The sequence below is a fragment of the Macaca nemestrina genome, chromosome 1, assembly GCF_043159975.1.
Source record: "Macaca nemestrina isolate mMacNem1 chromosome 1, mMacNem.hap1, whole genome shotgun sequence".
Classification (NCBI taxonomy): Eukaryota; Metazoa; Chordata; class Mammalia; order Primates; family Cercopithecidae; genus Macaca; species Macaca nemestrina.
Window position 1 is genome coordinate 214,311,335 of NC_092125.1, and position 27,629 is coordinate 214,338,963.

At 47.7% G+C, this 27,629-nt stretch overlaps 1 protein-coding gene across 4 annotated transcripts in view; it reads left to right on the plus strand.

The window, feature by feature from the left end:
- The window catches only part of LOC105483105 (transmembrane and coiled-coil domains 4), a 122,464-nt gene that overhangs the window by 78,125 nt on the left and 16,710 nt on the right, over window positions 1-27,629 (plus strand). For 3 of the 4 annotated variants that reach the window (XM_011743751.3, XM_011743752.3, XM_011743753.3), the window contains exon 13: window positions 25,278-25,395. In XM_011743751.3, the coding sequence (XP_011742053.2) occupies window positions 25,278-25,395 (118 nt within the window). Of the gene's footprint in view, window positions 1-19,904; window positions 20,077-25,277; window positions 25,396-27,629 lie in introns of those variants that run through there. The other variant, XM_071099359.1, reaches the window with a different exon arrangement.

Below are 27,629 nucleotides of genomic sequence, written 5' to 3' on the forward strand. Positions count from 1 at the left end.
TATTGTGAATAGTGCTGCAATGAACATACAGATGCATGTATCTTTATGATATACCTTTGGGTATATACCCTTTAATGGGACTAATGGGTTGAATGGTAGCTGTATTTTTAGCAGAGCTCCTATTTTTATCTTACTATATTTCAGCCCCTCCTGGTTGGATGGTTTCAATCGAAGCAATATACCATATGAGACCTTCTAAAGAGAGAATTATTCAAAATCAAATTCACTCCACTAGCTCATATTTGTTAAGCACCTACTGTGTGCTAAGCACTAGACTAGGCTTTAGGGAGTTGACAGCTGATAGATACAGCACCAACCTCACAGAACTTATGTTGAAAAAACCACCCTCCGAAAGACATGAGTTGGGGTCTCGCAGAGTGGGGTGAGGATCAGCAGTGGTGTGTATCAGTCAGTCCACGGAACACCTGGCACATAATAGGTGCTTGGTAAAGGGAACTCTTACTGCTCTTTCATACCAGGTTCAAGGGCAGCCCTCTGGGTGGCGCTGACATCCCTTTGTCTGCATGTCCTGTCCTAACATAAAGACCATCTCTACCACTCCAAACCGGAGAGCACTTGGCTTAGGAAACAGAAGGAGTCGCGGAAGCCGGCCCACCAGGTCATAGAGGCAGATGCTCAGCAAGCCTCCCAGCCTCCTCTGCTCCTCCCACGCCTCCAGGCAGGCAGTTTGGGTTTGCAGAAACCCATCCGGGGCTGAACCCAGCTCTGCCATGCGTCATCCTACAGATCTGTAAGGCGCCTGAGGAGATTTTCCCAACTGTTATTCAGATTCTCAGAGCAGTCCACACGTTCAGATGTGCCCCGGAGGACGGGGATGGGCTGATTTCCCATGGGAATCCCTGGCCTTCTGGATGAGTATTTTATTTTTTATTTATTTTTATTTTTTATTATACTTTAAGTTCTAGGGTACATGTACCCTGGATGAGTATTTTAAATGCATCGTGTAGCTAAGGAATCTTCTCTTCAGACAGAAACAGGCCCAAATTCAACTGACATTTACTGAGATCCCTGCTACCTGCCTGTAAGATCAGTTGATTCTTTATCTTCATCCTCCCCCTCCTCTGGCCAGCTCACAATTACTGGTTTCTGCAAACCCAAACCGCCTGCCTGGAGGAGTGGGAGGAACAGAGGAGGCTGGGAGCCTTGCTGAGCACTTACTATGTGCTAGGCACAGTTAAACACTTCACATGCCTTATTTAATCCTTGCAGTAATCCTCTGTGGTTTTAATTATCCCCATTTTACAGATGAGGAAACTAAGGCTTACGGAGGTGAAAAAACTAGTGCATGGTTACAGGACTAGCATGATGAAGCTGGAATGTGGAGCTACCGTGGCTGACCTGTGTTCTTTTTTTTTTTGAGACTGAATCTCGCTCTGTCCCCTAAGCTGGAGTGCAGTGGTGTGACCTCAGCTCACTGCAACCTCCACTCCCAGGTTTAAGCTAATCTTCTGCCTCAGCCTCCTGAGTAACTGGGACCACAGGCGTGCACCACCACACCCAGCTAATTTTTATATTTTTAGTAGACAGGCAGTTTCACCATGTTGGCCAGGCTGGTCTGAAACTCCTGACCTCAAGTGATCCGCCAGCTTTGGCTTCCCAGAGTGCTAGGATTACAGGCATGAGCTACCATGCCTGGCCCTGTGTTCTTTTTTTTTTTTTTTTTTTTTTTTTTTTGAGATGGAGTCTTACTCTGTAGCCCAGGCTCGAATGCAATGCAACGATCTCGCCTCACTGCAACCTCCGCCTCCTGGATTCAAACGATTCTCCTGCCCCACCCTCCCAAGTAGCTGCCCGCCACCATGCTTGGCTAATTTTTGTATGTTTTTAGTAGAGACGGGGTTTCACCATGTTGGTCAGGCTGGTCTCGAATTCCTGATCTCAAGTGATCCGTCCACCTCGGCCTCCCAAAGTGCCCCATGTTCCTATAAATGACTCAATCTCCAATCCTTACAGCCACCTAAGGTCAGGATCATTGTCTCCATTTCACAGCTAAGGAAGCAGAGGCTCAGTGTGAGGCAAAGCGATTTGCCTAGGTAGGTCCATCAGGATTGTTTTGGTTGGAAGTCAGAGATTACCACCAACTGAGCTTCTTTGAACCACACCCAGAGCTCCCCTGGGTGCAGGAAGGAAACCCGAGGCTCAGGGCAATTCTTGTTTCCTCGAGCCTAGGTGTCCCATGCCTGTACACCTGTTTCCACTGTCTAGAATTCTCCCCAGTCACCCACCCATCCATACGTGGAGCTGCTCGGACAGTCCTTCAGGCCGCGGCTAAAAAATCCCCTGCTCTGCGCTGCACGTGGTGGGAAGACTCAGGCTTGGAAACATGTATTGATAGAAAAGTTGCTTCTTGCGAAAAGATGTAAACTGGTCAGATTTCAGAAGACCTGGCTTGTCAAATTCAACACACACAGAGACACCAGGGACTTAAAAGGAAACATACACACACTCATGATCACCAAGGTTACTGAGATTGTATTAGTTTGTTCTTGGTGGAAAAACAGCCATTTTCTCATGAAATCATTAAAGCCAGCCTCACGGGTCTGCAGTATCTTCAGACATCAGCATTCCACACACTAGGGACAAAGCTGTTCTCATTAAGAAATCAGCAGCTTTTGGGAAAGACTAGACAAGGTGACCCTGTTATTTTTGCATTATCTCAAAGAGCGAAGTGTGGATTTGGTTTTGGTTTGGGCGTTCCTCAGAGCGGAATGGGACATACACACCACTTTTGATGGCAACAGTCTTGTTAACTCTGATCCTTAGAGCATCCTTGTGAGGTATTATTCAGCCCATTTTACAGCATCATAAATATAAGGAGACTGAGACTCAGAGAGCCGAAGGGATTTGCCCAGAGTCAGAGCTGGAAAGTGGCTGAGCCAGGCATCACACGCAGGGCCATCACCTACACTGGGTCACGGCACTGTATCCGGCTGCCTCCCTGCTCCCTCTCGGTGCTTTGCCCATCTTTGTTTCCAAGGTCACCACGTTGGGTTACGATGCATCTCCCCGCAGGTCTCTCTCCCCTGCTAGAATGTGGCTGATGCTTAAAGGGAAAACACACACTCACGATCACCAGGCACCGTCTGTTTTGTTCCCTCTGTCACCAGCTCCTGGCTCAGGCCTTGGCATGTAGAGGTGCCCAGTACACGTTAGGAGCTCATGAAGGACATGATGGCAGCCGTGAAGTTTGCTGTGAGCGCTCTTGCAGGGGACCGTGCTCGAGGACTTTGGGTGCGGCAAGGCTCGAACTGCCTAGGCAAAGTGGACTCCTCAGCCCCCAAGGCCTGGGCCAGCTGGTTGAGCTATTGCCCAAACTTCCCAGTGACCGAGCTGCGCTCAGCCCACTGCATTCCAGACTGTCCATCAGGCTTGATCAGCTGGCACACACACAGCCTGGGCAACGACTCTGCCCACTCAAAACCAAGACAAAACATGCACCTGCCAAATGATTGTGCCTTTGGGCAGGAAACCAGCATAGTCAGAATTCCTAGCAATGAACAATCCCACTCCAGCAACAGTCCAAGTCCCAGCCTAGGGCATGAATTTGCTTTCGGAGTGACTGACCCCATCCCCAAGGATATTTCTGATCCCAGCGCGTGCCAAGGGCAGGGAGGTGGTGCCTGCTGCCAGGAATGGCCAGCATCTGAGCACTCACTATGGGACCCTGGGCCCTGATCACAACGGGGCATTCATCTTTATTTTTGCTTTTAAAAGCCTTTGAAACATCAAGTAGTTGGAAAGCAAATTCAATTCCAACTGACTCGTAGTAGCTGGCTAAGCCAAGAAATGGCCATAGGAAATCAATTACTGCTTCAGGTTATTTATACATTTATTCTCCTCTGCATCCAAAAGGCTTTGAAGGGAATGAATTCAACATATTACATATTGCCTATGCCTTTTAGGCCTGTCCATGCAGTTGGCGAGACACCCTGAGCTGAGCCAGCCTGCCTGCAGGTGTCCTCATTCAGCACCATAGAGCCTGCAGGACCTGCTTCGCTCTGTGAACTTGGGTCCATTAGTCAATCCTGGCTCCCCCATCCCTTTGCCATCTGTAAGTAGGCTCAATTTGATCACTTTTCCTAGTGTCTTCAAGATGCAAGGATCATTGCAACCAGCTGAGAATGACATGAAAGAAGGAGCACTGACGCCTGTAATCCCAGCACTTTGGGAGGCCAAGGCGAGTGGATTATGAGGTCAGGAGATGGAGACCATCCTGGCCAACATGGTGAAACCCCATCTCTACTAAAAACACAAAAATTAGCTAGGCATTGTGGTGTGCGCCTGTAGTCCCAGCTACTCAGGAGGCTGAGGCAGGAGAATTGCTTGAACCTGGGAGGCAGAGGTTGCAGTGAGCAGAGATCGTGCCACTGCACTCCAGCCTGGGTGACAGAGCAAGACTCCATCTCAAAAAAGAAAAAAGAAAAACAAAAGAAGGAGCACTGGACTTAGAGTCTAGAAACATCAGTTCAAACCCAGACTCCACTAGTTACTGTCTGGATGCCCTTGGGCAAGTCACTTCACCTCTCTGGGCTTCAGACTAATTAGTAAAATTGGGAAATTGGTCCCTCTGGGGGTTATTCTAGGATTTAATAACTACCATTTATTGAACACCTACTATATGCCAAGTGATAGGCTAAGGGCTTTGCCTGTTTTCTCTCATCTAATATACAAACAACTCTAAGATATAGTTATTGATTTTCCCATTTTGCCTATAAGGAGATTGACAGCAGGGACTGTGTCCATTTCGTTCTCCCCCTGTCATCGCACCCAGCATGGGACTTGGCACAGCAAAGAGCTGCAGCAATTTACAAATAGTGGACCTGGGTTCAGCTCCAGCCTGTCGACCACAAAGCTGGCCTTTTTATATGGTGGATGTAACCGCACAATGTTTGGCACATAGTAGACTCCCAATAAGTAAGTGTTCCCTTCTTCTTCTCCATTCGTTTATCCAAATGGATTTTTCCAAGGTTGTAGTACTCACTGCCTCTGAGCTCACTAATATAGCAGTAACGTGTTTAGGCCAACTGGCAACTCTCAGGGGAGGAGTGAGTCACAGAAGTGGGATTCATTTAATCTCTGCTTTAATCTAAACTAAAGGCCGACCAGCCCCCAGGCTCTTTCCAAGACTCTTAGCCTGCCCACTCCCTTTCAAAGGCATTTGCTTCCCCCTGAGGATGCAGGCACCCTTGACCTTAGCAGTTGTCACCGGCTAAAATGCATTTGATCTCACCTTGAATGTGGGTTGTCTCGTTATTTAAAGAAGACAGGAATTTGAGGGCTTGCTCCAGCCTTGCCTCTGGGGTTGGACCTCTCCACTTCGCTGTTAACCCACAGGACATTGTCACCAGGTGACCTGCTTCACCTTCCTCTCACAGATTGGCCACCAGCCCCCATTATCTGCTAGATAAATCTACCTAGCTTCCAGGGCCCCAGCTCAGAGCTGGAAGAGCCTCCAGAAATCACCTTGTCCAACACCTTCAATTGACAGGTGAGGAAAGGAGAGCAAGAGAGTCTGCGCTGTGAAACGCAGTGATGATTGCTGTTGGTGTTGAAGTTGGATGCTGTGACTGGAGGAATCCAGGAATGCCCAAATACTAGCCTTGGAAATTACTTCCTTCTTCCACAGGGTCCCTGAGAGAGATGAGCACACAGACTCTAGCTGCATGATGACCGGGGCACCCGCCACTTCAATGCCATCTAGGCTGGGACCCAGTAACCCCCAGGGAAGAAGCTGTGCTGATCACACAGCAGGCTCAGCCACCCAAAAGCTCCAGCCCTGGATCTGGGGGCCTGTGGGGTCCTGGCCAGTGGCATCAAAGGAGAAAGGAGACAGGAAGACAAAGAAGAGACTGTCCCCCGTATGAGATGAATACAGGTTGGGCATCCCAAATCCAAAAATTCAAAATCCAAAATGCTCCAGATTCTAAAACTTTTTGAGCAGCAACATGACACTCCAAGGAAATGCTCAATGGAGCCTTTCAGATTTTCAGATTTGGGATGCTGAACCAATAAGAATAATGCAAATATTCAAAAATCTGAAATCCAAAATATTTCTGGTCCTATGCCTTTCAGATAAGGGCCAGAGAGAGAGAGAAGGTGGCCCTAACCTCCACCAGTGACTTGCCTAGCTCAGAGGAGGGAGGAGAGCCTGCAGCCCGGCTTCCTGATGTACAGCAACCTGCCAACTAGTACATGTGGCCCATCAGTGTCCTCACACTTGACTAATGAGGCCAGCACCCCCTCTTCCCATAGGAGCAATAGGAGGAGGCCTGGGAAGAAGGTGGGCAGAGAGAAGCATAGGCACGGAAGGAGGAGAGGCTGAGGATCCCACTGTTCCTGCCACTGACACTGGATGTACCTCCAGCCCCCCTTGCCCCACAGTCAGAGCTTGTGCCAGACCTCCCACCACCTCCAGACCAGCAGCGCTCCCTTGGAACCAGGGAAGCCCTTGTACAAAAGTGTCCCAGGGGTTCTTTCTTCCAGGACTGCATCTCCCTGGCCTGTCTTTCCTACCACCTGCTGTAACCATTTGTAGACACACTTTCTACTCCTAAAGTATATGTAGAGTAAAGAGTTGGTTGCTCATAATTACCCAGAAGGCCACAATTCTCCATGCCATGGGGTTAAGATCATGGGAACGGTATGACCCTGTACAAGTCCCCTACATTCTTCATGGCTTCCTTATTATTAACGTAGATCAAATGATACCCGCCTCATAAGGAAAATAAAATAGTGCATCTAAGCTCGTAGCAGGGAACCTGGCACATAGTACATGCTGAGTGATTGGCTAAGACTGTTGTACAATAGGTGACTTGCAGTCTTGATAGCAGTGACTCCTGTAAAGGACACTTGATACTCAGTTGAAGGATAATGATCCAGAAGGCACCGCTAGAGCATCTTATTGGGGCTGCTATGCTGGGCCTCATTTCATTCTTTCGTCCCTTGAACATGAGACTGTGGACTCCTAGACTCAGGGTTCCAACAGACGTTTGAAATCATCCGGTTCAAACAAAATTCCACGCTGTACAGGATCCCCTTGACATCTATCTGTCTACTAGCCTCTGCTTAGTTGCTTCCAGTAACAGGAAACTGACTACTCGGCCAAGGGTAGTCAGTCAGGAATTGAGAGGACTGATCAATTTAATCATGGAGTCAATTGCTTGTAAATTGTGAAACATCAAGCCCTGCCCAGAGAATCTGTTAAGGCTATTGGTGTTTGAATGTGCAATGAGATGAGCCATGTCCAGGGAGGCTGCTGGCCCCTCAGATAGAGTCCCAAGGTTAGTAGTACCTGGAGGGTCAGCATGTTTCCGGGTTTGGCCCTGGACTTTTCCAAAACATACGTGTGTGTGTGTGTATGTGTTTTATTTTGTTTTGTTTTGTTTGAGACAGGGTCTCCCTCTGTCACCCAGGCTGGAGTGCAGTGGCACGATTTCAGCTCACTGCAACCTCTTTCCCCTGGGCCCAAGCCATCCTCCCACCTCAGCCTCCCAAGTAGCTGGGACTGCAGGCACATGCCACCATGCCTGGCTCATTTTTGCATTTTTTGTAGAGACAGGGTTTCGCCATGTGACCTAGACTGGTCTCGAACTCCTAAGCTCGAGCGATCCACCCGTCTTGGCCTCCCAAAGTGCTAGGATTCCAGGCATGAGCCCCCACGCCTGGCCACTAAATATAATTTAATCTATTTTGCACCCAGAGCTGAGCAGTCCCATTAGGAAAACTCACAGGAGACAGTGTTACAAACTGAATGCTGCTTTCTCCAGGTCCAGCAGTAACTGTCACTCTCATGCCGTGCAGCACGTGCCCACACTGTCTGCCTAAGCTCCAGGGAAACAAATCCTCGGCTGAACTTTCTGTGGCGAGCACAGGTGTATGGAGAGAATAGTCTGCAGGAGTGTATCTTGTCCTGGCCCCCACAGTGAGCCCTGATGACTGTCTGAGTCCCAGAAGGAGATCCCCCCTCTGGGGACCATTCTTAGTTTCCGTCCCTCCCAGGACTCCCCCTCACTCAGAATTTTGTATAGCCAGGTCCCATGCCTGAGTCTCAGTCTATAACAACAACAGACAAATCCAGACCCTCTGCAGCAAAGGAACATTCCTCTGAGGTTGGAGAGAATTCCAACTGGAGAAGAAAACACCCCAAAGTCTCATTAACTTACATGTTAATTAATCATCTCAGTTCCCAGCACTCTGTAATGGAAACCGTTTTTTTTTTCCCCCTCGTATCTAAGATTCCCTGATCATCAAGCCTGCATTGTCAGTGTTGTCAAAACTTGTCTTTTAGAAAATTGCCAAGCCTGTTTGGCAGAGCAGAAGATAAAAATGTTTCTGCCTGTGGGTCAGTGCATACCCAGTATCTGTGATTTAATGACAGACTCTGAGTTTTGGGGACCCTGTCTTTGCCACCCCAGCACAGGGTGTTGATGTGTGAACTCTGACCTTTCGGGTCTCTACTAGGCCTTCATTGTTCTTTATTTTTTCTATCTTTTGTTAACTCGTTTTCTTAGACATTAATTTATTTATTTATTTATGCAAAGCCCCATCATTCTTCCCTAAAAGATTTTCAGGCATTTCAGGAAATACAGCCACTAAAGCAACAACTTATGGGAAAATATAAAACATCAGCACCCGGAAAAAAACAAATAGGAGCAGGAGCTCTAAGCCCATTGGGAAGGTCCAGTACAAGGGAGGCAGGCCTGGAGCAGAAGGCACTCGGACTCTGCAGCCAGGCCTGGATCTGAATTCCAGCTCCGCCACTTACCAGCTGAGCAAACAGACCCCATGTACTTAGCCTCTACGCCTCAGTCCTCTCGCCTGAGAAGTAGGTCTAGTGATACTTTCTTCATAGGACAATTGAAAGGATTAAGTGGAGCCAGGTGTGGTGGTGGCTCACGCACGTAATCCCGGCACTTTGGAAGGCCGAGGCGGGAGGACTGCTTGAGGTCAGAAGTTCGAGACCACCATGGCCAGCATAGCAAGACCCTTATCTCTATTAAATAAATAAATAAAATGTAAAAGTTTAATCAGGGCCAGACTTGGTAGCCCATGCCTGTAGTCCCAGTGTCTTGGGAGGCCAAGGCAGGAGGATTGATCACTTGAGCTTAGGAGTTTGAGACCAGCCTGGACAACAAAACAAGACTCCATCTCTACAAAAAAAATTATTTTTATTTTTGAGAAGGAGTCTCACTCTGTCGTCCAGGCTGGAGTGCAGTGGTGTGATCTTGGCTCACTGCATCTCTGCCTCCCGTGTTCAAACAATTCTACTGCCTTAGCCTCCCAAGTAGCTGGGACTACAGGTGTCTGCCACCAAGCCCAGCTAATTTTTGTCGTTTTAGTAGGGATGGGGTTTTGCCATGTTGGCCAGGCTTGTCTTGAACTCCTGACTTAAGTGATCCGCCCACCTCAGCCTCCCAAAGTGCTGGAATTACAGGTCTGAGCCACTGCACCCAGCCAAAAAAAATTTTTTTAATTAGCCAGACATGGCGGTACACATCTGTAGCCCCAGCTGCGTGGGAGACTGAGTCCGGAGGATCAGTTGAGCCCAGGAGCTCAAGGTTGCAGCAAGCTATGATCGCACCACTGTACTGTAGCCTGGTGACAGAGGGATACCCTGTCTCTAAATCAATCAATCAATAAAGCACTTAGCAGAATGGCTCACAAGTAATAGGCATTCAGTAGCCACTGTTTTATTACTGTTATGGTTATTATGTTTATCTGTTATTACCCAGTGCTGTAACTGAGCTGTTAGCTTCCCAGCAATCAAAGCGAAAACAGAAACAGTTGACTGCATATTTCTCCTGTCTGTGAGGGGATATAGTGACGCCAGCTGCACCTGTAGTGAGACCTTCCATCTCAACCTGACTTCTTCTGTCTTAGAGTTGCACCCTCTCCTTTTGAGAACTGAACTCAGGTTCAGACGTAATTAGCCAGCAGAGCCTTGGATGTCTCTGCCTTTGGCTAGCTGGAAAGGTCCGTGCTAGAGCTTACAAACCTGGACCAGGAGAAGAATGTCGTGGCTGGGAATAATCTTTATAAGGTGCCTGCCTGATTGAATAGAGATGTGTCAGGAAGGCTGCAGCAGTGACTTCTTCAGAACCCAGATGGGAGCTAATGATCTCTTCCGCTTTGATGAGCACCGGGGTACTTGGAAGTCAGAACTAGGTGGCGAGTCTTGAGTTGGATTTTTGTTTGAGTGGTTTTACGTTGTGTGTATTTAGCAGTTGCTTCATGGGATTGTTGTTGTACCTGGATCTCAGGTTCAGGGAGCAATGGGAAGCATGATTTTTAGTTGGTGCTGCCGCATTCCTCGGCAGAAATTTGATGGAGAACACCTGCTCCTCTCCAAAATAAGAAACACACCAGGAAGCTGGTGTGTATTGATCACCTACTGTGTGCCAGACTGGAACAGAGTCCATCTCATTCTTCTTCCCAGTCACATTGGAAGGTGTGGGCATTATTACACTGGCAAACAGGCGTTGCATTCTCTCTCTCTCTCTCTCTCTCTCTCTCTTTGTTTTAAGAGACGGTCTCATTCTGTCACCCAGACTGGAGTACAGTGGCACCATTGTAGCTCATTGCAGTCTCGGACTCCTGGGCTCAAACCCCTCCTACTGCAGCCTTCCAAATAGCTGGGAATACAGGCATATGCCACCACACCTGGCTAATTTTTTAATTTTTGTTGAGACAGGGCCTCACTATGTTGCCCTGGCTAGTCTCAAACTCCTGGCCTCAAGCGATCCTCCCACCTCGACCTCCCAAAGTGCTGGGATAAGACACTGTGCATGGCTTAATTTTCCTTTATTTATTTATTTATTTATTTAGAGACGGAGTCTCTCTCTGTTGCCCAGGCTGGAGTGCAGTGGCATGATCTTGGCTCACTGCAACCTCCACCTCCAGAGTTCAAGCGATTCTCCTGCCTCAGCCTCCCAAGTAGCTGGGATTACAGGCGCCCACCACCATGCCCAGCTAATTTTTTTGTATTTTTAGTAGAGATGGGGTTTCACCATGTTGGCCAGGCTGGTCTTGAACTCCTGGCCTCAGGTGATCCACCCACCTCGGCCTCCCAACATGCTGGGATTATAGGCTTGAGTCACTGTGCCCGGCCCTTGATTCCTCTTTTCTCGCCCGCCCGGCTTCCTTGAGGCTGGCAGCTCCAGCGTGGATGCCCAGGGACAGGGCCTGCATGGATACCTGTTGAACTGCACCAAGAAAAGGATGAAGTACCATTTTCAGGTCGGGCCCTTTGCAAGTGGTATCTCATCCATCCTCACAACCAGCCTGGAGGGAGGCACACTAGAACGGTCCCTGTTTTTCAAGAGAGCAGGCGCAGGGAGCCCAGGAGATAGATTCATGGTCACACAGCTTGTAATTAATGAATGGAGCCAAGGGAGGGCCCCTTACCTGTCTGACACCCACACCAGGGTTCTTTCTACTGACCCTTTATCTGTCCCTTTAATTAAAAAACAAAACAAAAAAATTGGCCAGGCACAGTGGCTCACACCTGTAATCCCAGTACTTTGGGAGGCCGAGGAAGGTGGATCATGAGGTCAGGAGTTCAAGGCCAGCCTGGCCGACATAGTGAAACCCCGTCTCTACTAAAAATGCAAAAAAAAAAAAAAAAAAAGGAAAGAAAGAAAAAAAAAAAGGAAAAAAAATAGCTGGGCATGGTGGCAAGCACCTGTAATCCCAGCTACTCAGGAGGCTGAGGCAGGAGAATTGTTTGAACCTGGGAGGCAGAGGTTGCAGTGAGCAGAGATTGTGCCACTGCACTCCAGCCTGGGCAACAGTATGAGACTCCATCTCAATAATAATAATAATAATAATAATAATAATGATAATAATAATAATAATAATAAAATAGAGAAGAAGTCTCACTGTGTTGCCCAGGCTGGTCTCCGACTCCTGGGCTCAAGCAGTCCTCTCACCTCGGCCTCCCATAATGCTGTGATTCCAGGCATGAGCTGGTGCACCAGGCCTGTCCCTTTAATTTAAACCCTCAACTAATTTAGTAGTTGAGGGTTTACCCAAATGGCCCTGTCCTCTAGGCAGGGCTAAGCCCAGAGTCCCACGCTCAAGAATCCATCTCAGGGACTCCAGGGAGGGGCGGGCGCTCTAGGATGTGATCAGCCTCCACTCCCAGGGCACTCCCTCCCTCTCTAATGGGAATGGCATTGTAGGAAGCTCCTGGGGTAGGACCCTGCCCTGGAGATGCCCCGGGCCTTACGTGGTCACCACAGCACCACCTGGTGGCAGCTCTCTGGTGTGCAAGCCTCACAGAGGAAAAGGCCACTTCACGGCCACTTCTGCAGCCGTCCGTCCTCCAATCCCAGCCCAGGGGGCGTGTCCAGAGGGTGCTTGCTGGGGAGAGTTACCGACTGCCTTTCCTTGAGGGCTTGTGCAGAACTCGGCAGCTTCTTCTATATCCTGAGAAATTTTCGTGTCGTCGGTTATATCCTTCTTGTTTTCATTTGACTTGATAAGCATTAATTAGGCACCAAATATACAAAGAGGGGAAGGACTAATATTTATCAGATACTCGCTGTGACAGGTGATTCTAGACATCATCTCACAGAACCTTCCCAATGAGAACCGGTCTCTAAAAAAAATTGTTTTTAATTAGCCGTGCCTGGTAATCTGTGCCTGTAATCCCAGCAACTTGGGAGGCTGAGGTGGGAGGATCACTTGAGCCCTGGAGTTCAAGGCTGCAGTGAGCTATGATTGCGCCACTGTACTGCAGCCTGGGTTATACAATGAGACCCTGTCTCTAACATGAATAAATAAATAAATAATGTGTTTTAAGACAGAGTCTCATTCTGTCACCCAGGACGGAGTACAGTGACATGAACAGCACCCTCTCTAGCCTCGACACCCTCTGGGCTGAAGTGATCCCATCTCAGCACCCCCAAGTAGCTGGGACTATAGGTGTGCCTGGCTAATTTTCAAATTCTTTTTGTAGAGGTGGGGCCTTCCTACATTGCCCAGGCTGGTCTCATGCTCCTGGCTCAAGTGATCCTGCCACCTTGGCCTCCAAAAGTGCTGGGGTTACATGTATGAGCCACTACACCTGGCCATACTTTTATTTATTTATTTATTTATTTATTTATTTATTTATTTATTTATTTTCGAGATGAAGTTTTCCTCTTGTCACCCAGGCTGGAGTGCAGTGGCGCGACCTGGGCTCACTGCAACCTCTACCTCCTGGGTTCAAGCGATTCTCCTCCCTGAGCTTCCTGAGTAACTGGGATTACAGGTGCCCACCACAATACCTGGCTAATTTGTGTATTTTTAGTAGAGACGGGGTTTCACCATGTTAGCCAGGCTGGTCCCAAACTCCTGGCCTCAGGTGATTCGCTCGCCTCAGCCGCCCAAAGTGGTGGATTTACAGGCGTGAGCCACAGGGCCTGGCCTAGATGATTTTTTAAAGGAGGAAACTGCTCTGGAGAAAGTAGGTTCTCAATCTAGGCCACACAGATTCCCATATATGAGCAGCTGTTTTCTTTTTTTTTTTTTTTTTTTTTTTTTTTTTTTTTTTTTTTTTGAGACGGAGTCTCGCTCTGTCGCCCAGGCTGGAGTGCAGTGGCCGGATCTCAGCTCACTGCAAGCTCCGCCTCCCGGGTTCACGCCATTCTCCTGCCTCAGCCTCCCGAGTAGCTGGGACTACAGGCGCCCGCCACCTCGCCCGGCTAGTTTTTTTTTTTTTGTATTTTTTAGTAGAGACGGGGTTTCACCGTGTTAGCCAGGATAGTCTCGATCTCCTGACCTCGTGATCCACCCGTCTCGGCCTCCCAAAGTGCTGGGATTACAGGCTTGAGCCACCGCGCCCGGCCATGAGCAGCTGTTTTCAATCCAGTCTTATAAAATGACTTTTCAATCCAGTCTTATAAAACCACCATGAAGAAAGTTTACAAAAACAACAAAATCAGAATTAGACCCTTAGTGCCCAGCAGAATGGTCTGAAGAAGCCCTCCCCACCCCCTAAATATGTTACAGTTTTTAAAGACATAAATTTAAACTTTGAAAATAAGTGGAAGGAACAAGACGTTGAAAAAAAAGAATAGGGAGATCTGAGAATAAATCAAATGTAACTTCTAGAAATTTTTTAAAAAGTCATTGCAATGAATACTGGATAAATTAAAGTGGTTTAGACAAAACTAAAGAGAAAAATAATGAACTGGCTGCGTGTGGTGGTTCACACCTGTAATCCCAGCACTTTAGGAGGCCAAGGCAGGTGGATCAGTTGAGGCCAGGAGTTTGAGACCACCCTGGCCAACATGGTGAAAACCCGTTTATACTAAAAATACAAAAATTAGTTGGATGTGGTGGTATGTGCCTGTAATCCCAGCTACTTGGGAGGCTGAGGCACAAGAGTCACTTGAACCTGGGAGGCAGAGGTTGCAGTGAGCTGAGATCACACCACTGCACTCCAGTCTGGGTGACAGAGGGAGACTCTGTCTCAATAATAATAATGAACTGGAAGATTGACTTGAAGAAGTTAACCACAATGCATCATGGAGAGATAAAGAGATGGAAAATAGGAAAGAAATTAAGGCTTGACATTTGCTTATAGAAATGCCCAAGAAAAAAAGACTAGGGGAGAGAGATAATTTATTGGCTGAGAATTTTCCAGAATTAATCTCTGAGCTTCAAGGAGCATGTTTTTTTTGGGTTTTTTGTTGTTGTTGTTATTGATATTTTTTTAGAGACAGAGTCTCACTCTGTCATCCAGGCTGGGAGTGCAGTGGCACAACCATAGCTCACTACAGCCTCGAACTCCTGGGCTCCAGCCATCCTCCTGCCTCAACCTCCTGAGTAGCTGGGACCACAGGTGCACACCACCATGCCCACCTTGATCTTGCCTAAAGGATTCTACCTGGACTCACTCCTCTAGTTCTTTATGTGGATCCTTTCTTAGCCCAGGACTCCCAAAATCACATCCCCAAAAGTCAGCCACTTGCCAACAGCCTGGCATCATTCCCAGTGTTTTCCCCACTCCTTCCTCTTCTTCTTGGGTAAAAATTTGAAGAAAGATTCATCCTGCATTAGTGTCTTCAGGGATTTAACCCGTTGCCCATTACACGTGAGCTGTCAGTATGTTGCAGTGTTTCCGACATATTGTGTACATCTGTGGTAGACTGATGGCCAAAAAATGGCCATAATGCCCACCCCTGCCTGTATCCACACACTTTACAATGTGACTTTGAAACCGCTCCAGTCAAGAAGTGTAGGCCGGGCGCGGTGGCTCAAGCCTGTAATCCCAGCACTTTGGGAGGCCGAGACGGGCGGATCACGAGTTCAGGAGATCGAGACCATCCTGGCTAACACGGTGAAACCCCGTCTCTACTAAAATACAAAAAAAATTAGCCGGGCGAGGTGGCGGGCGCCTGTACTCCCAGCTACTCGGGAGGCTGAGGCAGGAGAATGGCGTGAACCCGGGAGGCGGGGCTTGCAGTGAGCTGAGATCCGGCCATTGCACTCCAGCCTGGGCAACAGAGCTAGACTCCGTCTCAGAAAAAAAAAAAAAAAAAAAAAGAAGTGTAGTCTGTTTCCCCACCCCTTGAATCTGGGCTGGCCTTGTAACTTGCATTGGCCCATAGAAGGCATAGGAAATCACATCACACCATTTTCAAACCTAGTAGGCCTCAGAAGGCCTTGCACGTGAATTCCACTCTTTCCTCGAACCTCACCATAAGAATGGGTCCAGGTTAGCTCCTGCGGGGATGAGAGGCCCCACCTAGCAAAGCTAGCTCATCCCAGCCAGCCTCAGCCTAGCCGCCAGCTGGCTGCAGACACATGAGTGCCCCCAGTGGGATCAGCCATACCTGGATGATTTTAGCAGAACTGCCCGGCCAATTTGTAGGCTCATGGGACATAATCACTGATTATTTTAAGCCTCTGAGTTCTGGGATGGTTTGCCACACGCCAATAGCTAACTGACAGAAGACATGTGGCCTTCTATGTCCCTGTGTCACATTTTGATAATTCTTGCAATATTTCAAATCTTTTCACTATGACATGTGCTTACTTCAAGCCTCTGTGACACATTTGGTAATTCTCACAATATTTCAAGCCTTTTCTTTTCTTTTCTTTTCTTTGTTGAGATGGAGTCTCTCCGTTACCCAGGCTGGAGTGCCATGGCATGGTCTCAGCTCACTGCAACCTCTGCTTCCCAGGTTCAAGCGATTCTCCTGCCTCAGCTTCCCGAGTAGCTGGGATTACAGGCGCCTGCCACCATGCCTGGCTAATTCTTTGTGTTTTTAGTAGAGACAGGGTTTCACCATGTTAGCCAGGCTGGTCTCGAACTCCTGACCTCATGATCCACCTGCCTCAGCCTCCCAAAGTGCTGGGATTACAGGTGTGAGCCACCGCACCTAGCCAAACCTTTTCATTTTTATTGTATCTGTAATGGTGATCAGTGATCTTTGATGTTACTATTGTAATTGTTTTGGGGGCACCACAAACATTGTCCATGTAAGATGGTGAACTTAGTAAATGTTGTGTGTGTGCTGATGCTCCACCAACTGACTGTTCCCACCTTTTTCCCTCTCCTCCAGCCTTCCTATTCCCTGAGACACAGCAATATTGAAGTTAGGCCAGTTAATAACCCTACACGATGGATAGCTGGGCCCAGTGGCTTGTGCCTGTAATCCCAGCACTTTGGGATGCAGAGGTGGGAGGATTACTTGAGCCAAGGAGTGTGAGACCAGCCTGGGACGCATGGTGAAACCCTGTCTCTACCAAAAAATAGCAAAAAATTGGCCAGGCACAGTGGCTCATGCCTGTAATCCCAGCACTTTTGGAGGCTGATGTGGGTGGATCACCTGAAGTCGGGAGTTCAAGACCAGCCTGACCAACATGGAGAAACCCCGTCTCTATTGAAAATACAAAATTAGCCAGGCATGGTGGCGCATGCCTGTAATCCTAGCTACTCAAGAGGCTGAGGCAGGAGAATCACTTGAACCTGGGAGGCAGAGGTTGCGGTGAGCTGAGATCACACCATTGCACTCCAGCCTGAGCAACAAGAGCAAAACTCCGTCTCAAAAAAAAAAAAAAAAAAGCAAAAAATTAGCCCAACATGGTGGTGTGTGTCTATAATCCCAGCTTCTTGGGAGGCTGAGGTGGGAGAATCACTTGAGCCTGGGAGGTCGAGGCTGCAGTGAGCTGTGATTGCGCTGTTGCACTCCAGCCCGGGTGACAGAGCGAGACCCTGTTTGAAAAACAAATAAATAAATCTCCCTACAATGACCTCTAAGTGTTCAAGTGAAAGGAAACATCACACATTTCTCACTTTAAACCAAAAGCTAGAAATGAGTAAGCTGAGTAAGAAAGGCATGTTGAAAGCGAGACAAACCAAAAACCGGGCCTCTTGCATCAAACAGCCAAATTGTGAATGCAAAGGAAAAGCTTCTTGTAGGAAATTAAAAGTGCTGCTCCAATGATCACAGAGTGGGGGAAAATAGCACCGACAGACTTAGTTGAAGTGGGGCTGCCACAAACCTTCGATTTGTAAAGCAAGTAACGTCTGCGAAGTGCAGTAAAGCAAAACGCAATAAAATGAGGCATGCGTGGTACACGTAGAATGAAACTTCTTGTTCTCTACTGGCTCACTGCCCGCAGCTTACCAGCAGCTATATTTCTCGAAGTTCTATTGTTAACTCCAACTCACCTTTCTGATGGGAAAATTGAGTTCCTGCAGCAGGATGTGGGCCAATTGCCTAACTCTCCATCCAAAACTAGAAAGTGTGTTGTGTTTCACATGGCCCCTGTTCTTTTTCGTAGCGGTGTCTGTTCACCCACCTCTGCTTTGGCACATGTACTAGAGATTACCAAAGCAGAAGGCCACATGCCCTTGGCCTGGTCTATACATCGGGATATTAATCTTTGAGCAAGTTCTAGCCTGCTAGTGTGTCTAGTGTCTGCTAGTGAATCAACAATATCGGAAATGTTCACCTTCACAGGCGTGTGTGTTCTGACTTTCATACACAATTTTGAAAGATGTCAGTTGTCAGAAGACATATATTTTGGTTCAAGGTTTTATTTGATTGCAAAGGGAAGTGGGACAGGAGAGTAGGAGGGAAAATGTGGGAATAACCAAATTCTACCGTGTCACTTACTGTGTGACCTTGGACAAATTACTTGGCATGTCTGAGGCTAGGCTTCCCATCATTAAACGGAAGTGGTCATGCTTACCTCCTAGGATTGTTGGGAAGAGTAAAGGAAATTAATCGATGTATGAAGCACTTAGTCCTGAGCCTACCCTGAAATAAGCTGAGATGATGATGATGATAAAGAAGAGGAGGAGGAGGACGAGGATTAAGAAATGGAATTCCAGCCAGGTGTGACGGAATCCCAGCACTTTGGGAGATTGAGGCAAGCAGATTGCTTGAACTCAGAAGTTTGATACCCACCTGGGCAACGTAGTGAGATTCCATCTCTACTAAAAATCAAAAAAAAAAAAAAAAATTGGGGCATGGTGACACACACCGGTAGTCCCAGCTACTTGGGACGCTGAGGCAGGAGGATGGATTGAGTCTGGGAGGTTAAGGCTGCGGTGAGCTATGATCACACCACTTGCACTCTAGCCTGGGCAACAGAGCAAGACCCGATCTCAAAATATAAAAAATAAAATAAATTTTTAAAAAACAGAATTCCAGGCTAGGCCCAGTGGTTCACGCCTGTAATCCTAGCACTTTGGGAGGCCAAAGCAGGCGGCTCACCTGAGGTCGAGAGTTCAAGACCAGCCTGACCAATATGAAGAAACCCTGTCTCTACTAAAAATACAAAATTAACTGGGCATGGTGGCACATGCCTGTAATCCCAGCTACTCGGGAGGCTGGGGGAGGAGAATCGCTTGAACCCGGGAGGCAGAGGTTGCGGTGAGCCAAGATGACACCATTGCACTCCAGCCTAGGCAACAAGAGTGAAACTCTGTCTTTAAAAAAAAAAAAAAAAGAAAAGAAAAAAAATAGAATTCCAGAGCTTTAAAAAAAATCCCTTACAGCAAAATCTCCGGTTTCGTTCCCTGCCGCTATGAAGTTAGGCCAACATTACTGCCCATGATGTTTGCAAGATAAAACCAAAGCAAAAGAGTTTGTCAATGTGCTCACAAAGATACATTTAAACATCCTGACCCTTGAGTCCCCAAATTCTTACTTGGCTGAAAATTATGTCTGCGCTGTCACTAGATACCAGCTGAAATGCGGAACAGACTGTCACTCGGTCAGCTGGCTCTTTCATCTCCATGATAGCAGACAGCAGACATTACATTTGATGTGATTTCTTTCCCTTGCATGGATTGTATCCACCAGTTGCTTTATTCTCAGACAAACCCGGCTTTAGTCCCCCTGGGGTGGGGGGAGGGGAGAAGGAGGGGAGGTCAGGCAGTGCAGATTAATTTTTAGGGTCTCCCCGCCGGGATGTTAGTAATAGCCTTATCACTTTGCATGACCAAATAAAAGAGATGGGAATCAAAGAGGAGAGATGAAGGCTTAGTTATTCCCTTAAAGAATTCATCCCAAATCCTGATATATGTCCAAACGGGCTCCTTTAAGCAATTCTTTCCAGTGTGAACCTCATTCCACTGCAGGGCTTGGGGGTACAGTCAAAGCCGCCCTTTCTCCTTTCTTGGTCCCCCCCCCCCCCGCCTTCTGTGGCCTCTCTTTATGTGTCTATCATGCGCACGTGCGTATCTTTGGAATGGATTTCATTTGTGTTAGTGCAGTTCATAGTGTTTCCTTCAAGGTCTCTTTTCTGGACCCGCAGTCAGGAGATAACTTCCTCCTTGGTTTCCTACCTTATCACTCGCTGCACACACGAACCCCCACCAGGAGGGAGAAAATCCTTCTTTTTTGCTTCTTGAACTTGTGATTCTTTGGTCTTTGCAGCCCAGAAGAATCTCATGATTGACAGCATGACAGGCATGTGGGAGTGAGCGGTGCTGCCTTCCCAGCTGTTTGATGAGATTTCTGAGTGGCAGCTAAAGGAGCCGGCCCTGGGACAGCAGAAAGCTCTGCGAGGGTTTGCCTCACTTTAAGGAAGCTCACCGTGTGGAAAGGGGGAAATGACAAAGGTGAAGCTGGGACCTTCACCTGATTCCCTTTGGCAAAGGCCCTGCACTGTCTGAAAGGGTTCTCTGTGGGGCTCTTTGGAAGGGCTGGCCCCACTTGGTGCATTTTAAGAATGTTTAGTTTCACAAAAAATTTAAACACAATTTTTGAGACCAAGGCTATAGTGTGAGCTGAAGTTTGCTGCTGTGACAAAGCTGTCCATTCTCAGCTCTTGGTTTTTTTTTTTAAATTTTAATTTTAATTTTTAAAGCTAAGATAATTTCCAGACTTTTAGGGGTACCAAGTGGTAAAGCACCGACTCAGGAGTCCAGTGTGAGCTGCTGGAAACAGGACAAGAGCAATTCACAAGATAGAAACTGAATTATCTAAATTCTGGGGGTCTTTGACCTTTGAACTTTCTTTTTCCTCTACTGGGGATACTGTCTGGAAGCATTCAGAATGGTTCAGCATGTGGCAGTACCATCGTAGGCTTCCCTTCAATAGCCTCCAAAAAACTAGGCTATCCCGAACCCCTAGAGTAGAATTGTTTACCCTTATACCAGTGATATGGTTTGGCTGTGGGTCCCCACCCAAATCTCACGTGGTGTTGTGATCCCCATGTGTTAATGCCAGGAGAGGCCTGGTGGGAGGTGATTGGTGATTGGATTATAGTGATAGATTTCCTCATGCTGTTCTCGTGATAGTGAGTGAGTTCTCACGAGATCTGGTTGCTTAAAGGTGTGACACACTTCCCCTTCACTCTCTCTCCTGCTTCACCATGGGAAGACAAGCTTTCTTCCCCTTCACCTTCCACCATGATTGTAAGTTTCCTGAGGCCTCTCAGTCATACTTCCTGTTATGCCTGTGGAACTTGAGTCAATTAAACCTCTTTTCTTCATAAATTACCCAATCTCAGCTAGGTCTTTCTAGCAGTGTGAAAATGGACTAATACAACCAAGAAGGCTGGGAGGGCACCTAAACCTGCATGTGGCGTGTGCCCAGGCAGACTTCGAGAGGTTATATATTTTTGAGATGGAGTCTTGCTCTTGTTGCCCAGGCTGGAGTACAGTGGTGCAATCTCGGCTCACTGCAACCTCCTTCTCCCAGGTTCAAGTGATTCTCCTGCCTCAGCCTCCCAAGAAGCTGGGATTACAGGCATGTGCCACCACCCCGGGATAATTTTTGTGTTTTTAATAGAGACTGGGTTTTGCCATGTTGGCCAGCCTGGTCTCAAACTGCTGGCCTCAAGCAATCCGCCCACCTTGGCCTCCCAAAGTGCTGGGAATACAGGTGTGAGCCACTGCACCCAGTTGCCAGACTCTGTAAATAGATCTTTTGCGAACTAATAGAGTGAGATCTCACTCATCACCAAGAGGAGGGCACCAAGCCATTTATGAAGGATCCACCCCCATGACCCAAACACCTCCCACCAGGCCCCACATCACATTTCAGCATGAAATCTGGAGGGGACAAACATCCAAAGCATTTCAAAGAGGGAACAGCAAGGCCAGTGTGGCTGGAGCAGAGAATGAAGGGAAGGTCAGGCAGGGCTTCGAGATCATTGCAATGACTTCAGCTTTGACTCCATGAGAGATGGGTCCCCTGGGAGGTTTTTAAGCACAAAGGTGACATGATCTGACTTTACTGCAGTGTAATGTATGTACCACAAGACCCACCCATTTTAAATGCACAATTTAATGACTTTTAGGAAATATACAGAGCTGTGCAATCATCACCAAACCCAATTTTAGAACATTTCCATCACCCCAAAAAGACATCTCATGCCTATGATTTACAATGTAAAGGGATCAGCTGGGCTCCTGTGTTAAAAATAGCAATAAGAGGTAGAAGCAAAGAAAGTGTTGGAAAGAGACATTTTTTTCACGGCACATGTGAATGACAATAAGTTCTAAGAGCTGAGGGGTAAAGACATGACTGATGAAGCTTTTGCAACTGCTGCAGGTTTGGAACTGCCTTAATGCCAAAGTTATAATAGGATGAAAGGCCTTCAGCTCTCACAGTGAAAATAGGATATTAATAACTTAGCGAGAACTGTTTAAAAATGAGAAATGCAAGTATAAATGCTCTACATGTCTATGACTTGACTCCTGAACTTGAAGTTAATCTCTGCCCTCTTTTACATAAAAAGTCTGAATATTTCTAAAGCTATATAGGGCTCTCTTAATGCCTTGAAAATTCACAAGAAAAAAAGCTGACAGTAGCAGTAGGAATAAATCCCAAACATGTTTCAGCAAAACATTCATTGTCCCTGCAGTGAGGTCTTCTCATGTCCATTATTATTGAAACGTTTAAATCCCAGTTTCTTTTGTTGGTCTTGAAGACTGAGGACATTCTACACTGAATCCACATGATGATCTGAAGGATTTTCTGACCCTGTGGAAGGGACTTGCCTGACACTACAAGTGGTACCTGGGCCAGATGCGGTAGCTCACTCCTGTAAATCCCAGCACTTTAGGAGGCTAAGGTGGGAGGATTACCTGAGTCCAGCAGTTTGAGACCAGCCTGGGCAACATAGCAAGACCTCATCTCTACTAAAATTTTAAAAATCAGCCAGGTGTGATGACAGACACTTGTAGTCCCAGCTACTTGGGAGGCAGAGGCAGGAGAATCACTTGAGCCTGTGAGATCGAGCCTGCAGATTGCGCCACAGCACTCCAGCCTGGGCTACAGAGGGAGACCCTGTCTCAAAAAAGAAAAATTAAAAAGTGGTACCTGAGTGAGGATTTTCCATAGTTTACCTGGAAGGCTGAATTCTTCTAGTATTATAAGGTTTTGAACCAAACAGTGGATTTTGACTTTTTTTTTTTTCCCTTTCCAGCAGCTATGACAGCAGCCAGTATTGTCTTTTTCCTAACCTAATAGGTTTCCCCTCCTACACCATCCCATTCTAGGAACAGTCAGGTGGTAATGGGCTCTGACTGCCTATCCACATCTACCTTGGGTGGGTCTAAGGCAAGCTTGTCCAACCAGTGGCCTGCTGGCCGCATGCCACCCAGGATGGCTTTGAATGCAGCTCAACACAAATTACTAAACTTTCTTAAAACATTCTGAGTTTTTTTGCAATTCTTTTTTTTTTTATTTTTTATCTCATCGACTATTGTTAGTGTTAGTATATTTTTATTTATTCGTTTGCTTATTTATTTTTGAGATGGAGTCTGTCTCTGTCGCCCAGGTTGGAGTACAGTAGCGCCATCTTGGCTCACTGCAATCTCCGCCTCCTGGGTTCAAGCGATTCCCCTGCCTTAGCCTCCTGAGTAGCTGGGATTACAGGCATCCACCACCACACCTGGCTAATTTTTGTGTTTTTCGTAGAGACAGGGTTTCAAACTCCTGACCTCAGGTGATCCACCCACCTTGGCCTCCCAAAGTGCTGGGATTACAGGCATGAGCCACGGTGCCTCCTAGTGTTAGTGTATTTTATGTGTGACTCAAGACAATTCTTCCAGTGTGGCCCACGGAAGCCAAAAGATTGGACACCCCTGGTCTAAGGTGGTTCTTGCCAACCGCCCTTAGCTAACACCATGCATTGCTGAGAGCCTGCCACATAGCTTATCTCCAGGTCAGCGGCCATGCAGAGAGCAAATCTTTAAAATCTAAGGGTACATCTGGGCGTGGCAGTGGTCTAAGGAGGAAAGGGGGAGAGGCCCAGCTAGGCAGCTGCCAGCCCAGCTTCAGAGATGGGTAAATGTGTTGCCAGCTTGGTTTGTCTGTGCTCAGGACTATTTTCTGGGGTTCAAACTACGAGTCTCAGTTCAAGGTCACAGGCAGCTCCCTTTTTAGGTTTTCTGACAGCTGTCCGTGGATCCTGACTGTGGCTCAGGAATGCTGCTATTACCACCGCTGGCCACAAGGGGTCCAGCCCTGCAGGCAGCCGCACCAAGGCTCGAAAAGCAGCCCCAGACTCTGCCCGGCAGAGAAGGCGCCCTGAATGGCCGGCCCCCAGAGAAAGCTGTTGAGCTCATGGTTATCCCTGGGTCCACAACCATTTGGCACTGTGGGAGCAATGATAACCCGCATGTGATCACTGTGCACGTTGTTATCGCAGACAGCAGAAAGACCCCAGGGACCAGCAGCTCTGCGTTCTGGTCCCAGGCTTATTCTGATTGGCTGTGTGACCTTGGGCAAGCCCCATCCCGTCTCTGACCCTGTTTCCTCGTTTTCCAAGGGAAATTGTGTTGATCTCTAAGGGTCTTTTCAGCAACAGCCTTGCCAACAATAAAAGCACCTGAAATATCCCTAATATTGGATGGGTATCTGAGCCATCCTTGCTATTCACCACAAACTGTCAGCTTACTGAAGTTTTAAATTCTTCTGCCAGATTATCATTGTCCTGGAAACAAAAGGAGCAAAGTCAGAATTCTGTGCTATGGAGTCTTTTAACCTCAGAGCCAGAGGGGAACTCAGAGAGCTTGGTACTACAAGGGTTTTCAAACTCTTATCAGCCTGGAACCCTGAATTCAGACAAACTCTGACATGGAAGCCCAAATGGAACTTCGTAGGTGGTGGAGAGAGACCTGGGTTCCAACTCAGGCTGTGTTGGAACTTATTAGCCATGTGATCTTGCAGATACTTTTGGTTTTCCTTAACTCTAAAATGGGGATAATGAGACTGGGCACGGTGGCTCTCGCCTGTAATCCCAGTACTTTGGGAGGCCAAGGCAGGTGGATCACCTGAGGTGAGGAGTTTGAGACCAGCCTAGCCAACATGGTGAAACCCCATCTCTACTAAAAATACAAAAAAGTAGCTGGGCGTGGTGGCAGGTGCCTGTAGTCCCAGCTACTCGGGAGGCTGAGGCAGGAGAATCGCTTGAACCCGGGAGGCGGAGGTTGCAGTGAGCTGAGATCGTGCCACTGCACTCCAGCCTAGGCAACAAAGTGAGACTCCATCTCAAAATATATAAATATAAATATAAATAAATAAATAAATAAATAAAATGGGGTATTGATCCTTTGAAGGAATAGATTAAGCATATAAGAGGCTTGGCTCAGGTTCTGGACCTTGGTAGAAGCCTCCATGCCTATCCATGCATGTGTTTGCATTTGCATGTGTGTACATGCACATATGCACATGATTCACGTGTGTGCATGTGTATGTGTGTGACATTCATCTCCTCCACTGCTGTTGGAGAGTCCCTCCCAGCACCCACTGTGACCAGGGACACTGACAGCCTTTTCCGGGGTCTTTTGCCAGATTGCCAAGGGATCATTGAGGATGTCGTCCTGCTGGGTGCACCTGTGGAGGGAGAAGCGAAGCACTGGGAGCCTTTCCGGAAGGTGGTGTCCGGGAGGATCATCAACGGCTACTGCAGGTCTGTCCAGACCTCGTGCCAGCGGGGAAGTGGCAATGCTTACTGAGCACTTAGCATGCACACGCTCTTTGTTGGGGACACATATTCGAGACCTAATCCCTGTCCTGGAAGATCCCAAGAACTGGCCAGGCACCGGCCCTGTTAGGAGCAGGCCCTGGTCTGTTGATCTGATCTGGGAAGCATCCCCCCAGTAGGATGATGGACAGCAGGGGGCATTCTGAGAAGATGTTTGTGTATCAGGCCTGAGAGCAGCAGGATGACAGTAGAGGCTGGGGCAGCTTGGCCTGGTTGGAGCTGGGGGAAGGGACATGGGCGAGTGGGCCACAGGGAGGTCTTTGAACGAGGTCTAAGAGGCGTCTATGTTAGTCTTTGGCGGTGGAAGGAGGGACTGGAGGGGCCTAGGCTGAGCTTTCTGAGTGCTGCCTTGGAGGAAGGGCAGGGTGCTAGAACAGGAGGCTGACGGCATGCAGGAACCTGTACCCAAACAGGGTGACAGACCCTCCAGCCAGAGGAGGGGCCCCCTGAAGGCTGGCGGCCACAGGGCTAGAAAGGAAGCAACCCTTGTTTGGGGTTTGAGAAGGAGGACCTGCGGGGTTTCAGCCAAAGCTGTGACTCAGACTTTGGGGCAGGGGGAGGATGAAACCCAAAACTGAGCCCTCTAAGATTGGCCTGAGAAGAAGCCCTGTCCATCCAGCCTCTGGATGAAGCAAAGGTGTTTTCAGAGCAGCAATGTTTAAGGCTCATGATTCGGAAGCACACAGGCCTGGCTTCTAACGCCCGCCTTCATTTCTTCATCAGTAAAAGAGGGATACTGGTAGCAACTGCCCTCAGAGTTGTGAGGATGCTTGAAGGATTTACAGAGCTGTACATGTGTGCGTGTTTACATGTGTGTATCTACACATGTGCACGATTGTCCATGTTCACGTGTGTATGTGTGTGCATGGTACATACATGCTTTGTGAATGACAGGTAATGTCACCATTTTTTTCATTCATCATCATCAATCACTTGGGATATTCATTCAGTAAATTCAGTGAGCACCAACCTTGGGCCAGGCTGCATGGTGGGAGGCTGAGGCAGGACAATCGCTTGAACCAGGAGGTGGAGGTTGCAGTGAGCCGAGATCACACCACTGTACTCCAGCGTGGGCCACAAGAGCGAGACTCCATCTCAAAAAATATATATATAAAAAATAAGAAAAAGATAAAGAATGGACAAAGACTTTGATGTGAGATAGTCCTAGGTTAAAATCTTGCCTCTGCTGTTTGAGTGGGTTTAGACAAACAACTTCCCTGAATTCAGCGTCCCCACCTATAAAATAGGGATAATAGTCCCTCCTGTGTAGAGGTTCTGGGAAGATTAAATGATGTTATAAAGCAGAACTGGCACTTAGTAGGTGCCCAATAAATGATAACAGTTACAATGTTTATTACTTGGCATACTCACATAGCACATGATTTTTTAGTACTTTTTATAAACAGCAAAGGGAAAGAATTAAAATTGCATGTGTGCAGGGGGAACGCAGCAAAATCTTATTAAACCCATCTGTTCTGTTGAGAACCTGAGGCGCATACACTTGGTTTTCAATTATTTTGTGAGACCCTGGGCCATCTCTTTATGGAGAGAAAGGAGGAGGAGGAGGAGAAGGAAGAAGAAAGGGAAGGAGGGAAAGAGAGAGAGAGTGTAGATCAAAACAACTGTAGTTCCTTGGTTAAATTAAGCATCAGCCAGGAGTTCAGATTCTTGGTCTCCAAAGGCCTTTTAGTTGCTGTGAACTTAAACATAGAGGATGAGAGGGAAGGGGATTCAGGCCAACACTACCCAACTACACAAGTTTACTCATGTGTAATTTACATTAATAAAGCTCTTTGTAAATCCACTCCCTTACCTGGGCTATTCATGAACCTTCTGGAAGCTAGCTGGGGTGATAGCACGGCCGCCTGTCACATCCCTGAGGAAGTGAAGCTCTAAGAGGGGCGAGTGACTTGCCCAGGGTCTCACAGGCAGACCCAGGATATGAGCTCAGGCCTGTCTCATCCCCCCATGAGATGGCTGCATTCTGAGTCCTCAGGAGGGCTCCTTGTAGCCCAGGGACAAGAGGCCACTCCTTCTGAGGAGGGGATGACAGAAGAAGGAGCAGGGAGAACCCCTGCCCACAGATGGCTGGAGGCCTGGTGAGTGAGCCATGTCTGCCTTCAGCAGGTGGCGGTTGTTCAGCCTGGGGTTTGCATATC